The 3987-nt window shown below is 34.8% G+C and overlaps 1 protein-coding gene across 2 annotated transcripts in view; it reads left to right on the forward strand.

The window, feature by feature from the left end:
- The window catches only part of IPO5 (importin 5), a 37207-nt gene extending 33434 nt beyond the window's left edge, over positions 1-3773 (forward strand). The window contains exons 25-27 of one of the 2 annotated variants that reach the window (XM_015810102.1): positions 180-209; positions 1413-1554; positions 2906-3773. In XM_015810102.1, the coding sequence (XP_015665588.1) occupies positions 180-209; positions 1413-1554; positions 2906-2992 (259 nt within the window). In that variant the 3' untranslated portion in view covers positions 2993-3773. Of the gene's footprint in view, positions 1-3; positions 210-1412; positions 1555-2905 lie in introns of both variants that reach the window. The other variant, XM_015810094.1, reaches the window with a different exon arrangement.
- The last annotated feature ends 214 nt before the right edge of the window (positions 3774-3987 follow it).

Consider the following 3987-nt stretch of genomic DNA (forward strand, 5'->3'; position numbering starts at 1 on the left):
CAAATAATTCAATCAGCAGAAGCCAAAACCAAAGAAAATATCAACGCAACAGAAAACTGCATTTCAGCAGTAGGGAAAATCATGAAGTTCAAACCTGACTGTATAAATGTTGAAGAAGTTCTGCCTCACTGGTTATCATGGCTTCCTCTTCATGAAGACAAAGAGGAAGCTGTCCATACATTCAATTACTTGTGTGACTTAATAGAGAGGTAAGAAGAAAATACATACATAGACATAAAATAGACATAACAATTTGTTTATTGTCTCATCTAATTTGATGGCATATTTGAATGTTGGGAATTTTAAAGCTTTTTTCCTTTTTGGGAAAATAATTAGGGATAATTTACACTAGTGGTTCTCAACCTTTTCTTCACTCTAGTCCCCCTTTAAATACTTTTTGTGGTCAGGACCACCAAGACTTAACTCAAGATTTAAATCATAACATTTCTTCAAGCCTTCACGAACCTCCTGTGATGATTTTGCGGCCTCCCAGGGTCCTTTGGACCACAAGTTGAGAACCACTGATTTATACCATTAATTACTGGACAAAATAATATATCCATATCTCCTAGGCAGGATTACTGATTTTATTTTAATGAATCAAATTATTGTTTAGCAAATGCAATTTTATACTAAATTGTCCTTATATGTTTTAGAAACAGAAGAATCTAATGAACTGATTTTGAATTCTTATTGCTACATTTGTTTCGGTAAAGCTGTTGGATGCATACTTTCATAAATACAGGGTCTCAGTCAATGATAAAATATTTTTAACATAAGAAATTTATGACTATTAGATCAAAGGATCGAAATTGTGTCCAATGTTTATTGAGCATTTAATGCACTTAATACTGTTGTTTTGACAGACCTAGTAAAATCTGGTTTATATTGGCTTACCTTGTTTTTGTACACCATTATCAACTTTTTATCATTCTAATGACAAAAAGAAAAGAAAGAATAGTATTGATCAGCTTTCAGATGACTTCTGGTGGGTGGAGCAAGAGAATAGTGTGTCCATCCTTGCTCTTGACCTATCAGCTTTCAATACCGCTGATTCTTCTGCCGCAGCTCCAGAGGTTGGAAGTTGGGGGCACAATCTTGGTCAGTTCCACTTAGTGTTGATAGAGGGCAGAGGTTGACCCCATACCCATTTCTTTGCAGGATGAATCAAGGCTCAGGGCTCTCCACACTCTTTATTAACATGTACACAAAGCACTGGGCAAGGCTGTTCAACAGCACAGGGTGAATTATTATCAATATGCTGATAATAATCAGATGTACATTTTCCTTGAGAACTGGCTTTTCTCCCAGGTATATGGGTCGGAAGGTTAGGTGAACTTAAAATTATTGTTACTGCTGATGGTTATTCTCAGTTTGCATTAACAGTAAACATTTGCTTGTATTCTCAACAGTAATAACCCCATTGTCTTGGGTCCTAACAACACTAATCTGCCCAAAATATTTGGTATAATTGCGGACGGTGAAATTAATGAAGCAATCAAGCAAGGAGATCCATGTACCAAGCGACTGGCAAATGTAGTTCGACAAGTACAGGTAAATGCAAATTAATATAGTGACAGGCAGTTTATTGTATTGTTTGATACAATTGTACCTTCATTTCCACACTCCTCAATCAGTGGATGGGGACTATAGAAATAGACAGTTTTCAAATTTTATTTCAAATAGCAGATTCAGTGCTTTTGTGCTCAAATCAGCATATAATTGCATTTTAGAAGTAGCAGATAGTAGAAAGAAAGGACTGATTGGGATGAGTTTGGATTTCATCAACCATAAGCAGCCTGGCTGAGGGATTATAGGCAACACAACAGAGATTCCAGATCTTGATATTTTCAGATTTGACTAAAGGCAAAAAAGAAAAGCTTTCCTAAATTAGGAATAAGGAACAGAATGTGATGTGAAAACCAGTTTTGGTCATCTCACTTAGTGTCATGTGGAGAGTTGTTTACTCATTAGCTCTAGCAAGGAAAATTCTGGTTTTGGTTGAATATTAATTTTTAAAATTCTTTATATCACTATATGTATTTGAACCCAAAATTTTCTATATTACAATTCCACCAATCGTAATAAAATGACTCTTCATGTTGGTTTCCTCATTTAGAGCATAGATTTGTATTTGTATATATTTTAGGTAATTTTTCTGGTATCATATACCAATGGTACATTGTTTTTAAAATCTGAGGAGCCAGATTGTTGGGGGCAATAAGCTGACATTTGTAAACCGCTCAAAGAATGCTGTAAAGCACTATGGAGTGGTATATAAATCTTAAAGTGTTATTTCTATTGCTATTCCTATTCTATTAAAAAATTATAAAAATGTCATTTTAAGAGTTTCTTTTCATTCTTGTATGTTAAAAGCATCTTACACTTTCTCTATAAGATGCTGAATTTTGAAAAGAAATAATAGCACTGTTGATTATATTACATTTTATTATTTCTTTCATCAGTCATAAAATTATATAAATCTGTTTAGGATCATATTTAAAACTAGGATGAATATCTGAAACACTGGAAAAATTATAAAAGAAAATGTCATTCCTTTTATGCTGTTTGAAATACGTTTTGGATATATTTTTGGAGATAATGAAATACGTTTTGGATATATTTTTTGGAGTTAATACTTGATATACTGGAAAAAATTTAAAGACAATGTCATTTGCGTGTTATTCCGTTTGAAATACGTTTTGGATATATTCTTGGTGTTGTGTGAATAGATTTCCCATTCTGTTCTTTAGTTTCTATCTTGTATATTATTATTTAATTCTTTTTACCTGATGAGTCACCCAGAGTTGATTTGGAGTTGGTCAAAAAGTTTAGCCCATGTGGAGAAGTGTGCATATGTTCACACTTAATTTATCTGTTACGGTATCTCTCTTTTCTTCTCTAGACGTCTGGAGGCTTGTGGACAGAATGCATATCTCAGCTAAATGCAGACCAGCAGGCAGCCATACAGGAGCTTCTGAACTCTCCATAAAGGGCCTTAATTATCATCCACAAAAACTCCAAATAAACATTTACCCTTCGGTTTAGGTTTCTTTGTTTTGTTTCTAAGAGAAAACTGCAGTGCATGTAAGTCATTCTGCAACCTACATGCAGTAGCGGCAAGAAGAAAGAGTTACAAATGGTGTTGCTAAGAATTTCTACCCCATCAGCACAGACGCAATTCCCTATAAATCCTACAATAGCACTGAAGAGTATTTTTCTAATGGTATGAACCAGCTATATGGCAATGAAAGGGAAACAAGATGAAATTTCTTTAAGCATAAACTGATTAAGACAGCTTTAAAGCAGGTATTTCGTAGGCACCCATTATAAAACAGATTACATGCATTTTTAGCCTCTAGTGTTGAAACATATTGGAGTGTGAGTATTTTTGTAAGGTAGAAAATCTTCTGCCCACCAATCCAATAGATTAAGGATCTATAAATTGAAGGCGCCATCAAGCATGAAGACTTCATTGATATCGCATTCAGTTTCCTGAAGCAGGCTTGTATAGTGGCTCAAGAAAACCATTGAGTTCCCAGCCTTGAATGTGAAGTGTCTGGCATGTCTGACGGTATCTCATCCACTCACTCAATAAATGACATTGAATACAATCAGAGCTTGTGTAAAAGTCCAGTGCTGTGTGGTTTTTTGTTTGCTTTCCATAAAAACAGATTGTTTCCAAATACATGTATTATTCATGTCCCAAATTGTTACTCTTCAATCATTTGTGTTTTTACCCTTCCTAATACACTCAAAAGCCTTGGAGAGCCCATTTATGTTTGATTTGTTTTTGTACTTGACTTTTTGTGTTGTCCTAACTTCATATGCCTTCTAAAAGTGATATAAGATCAAATATTTGGTCACCAGGACCAAAGATCTTCCGAGCTTTCAGACTCATGCTGGAGCCCATCTTAGGGGAGCTTCTCTCTACTGGAATACGTGCTTTGGGCTATTCAGTGAGTCGTGTTTATGTGGTGCCTTCCT

Source organism: Protobothrops mucrosquamatus, unplaced genomic scaffold, assembly GCF_001527695.2.
Source record: "Protobothrops mucrosquamatus isolate PMUCROS unplaced genomic scaffold, P.Mucros_1.0 scaffold_35, whole genome shotgun sequence".
Lineage (NCBI taxonomy): Eukaryota > Metazoa > Chordata > Lepidosauria > Squamata > Viperidae > Protobothrops > Protobothrops mucrosquamatus.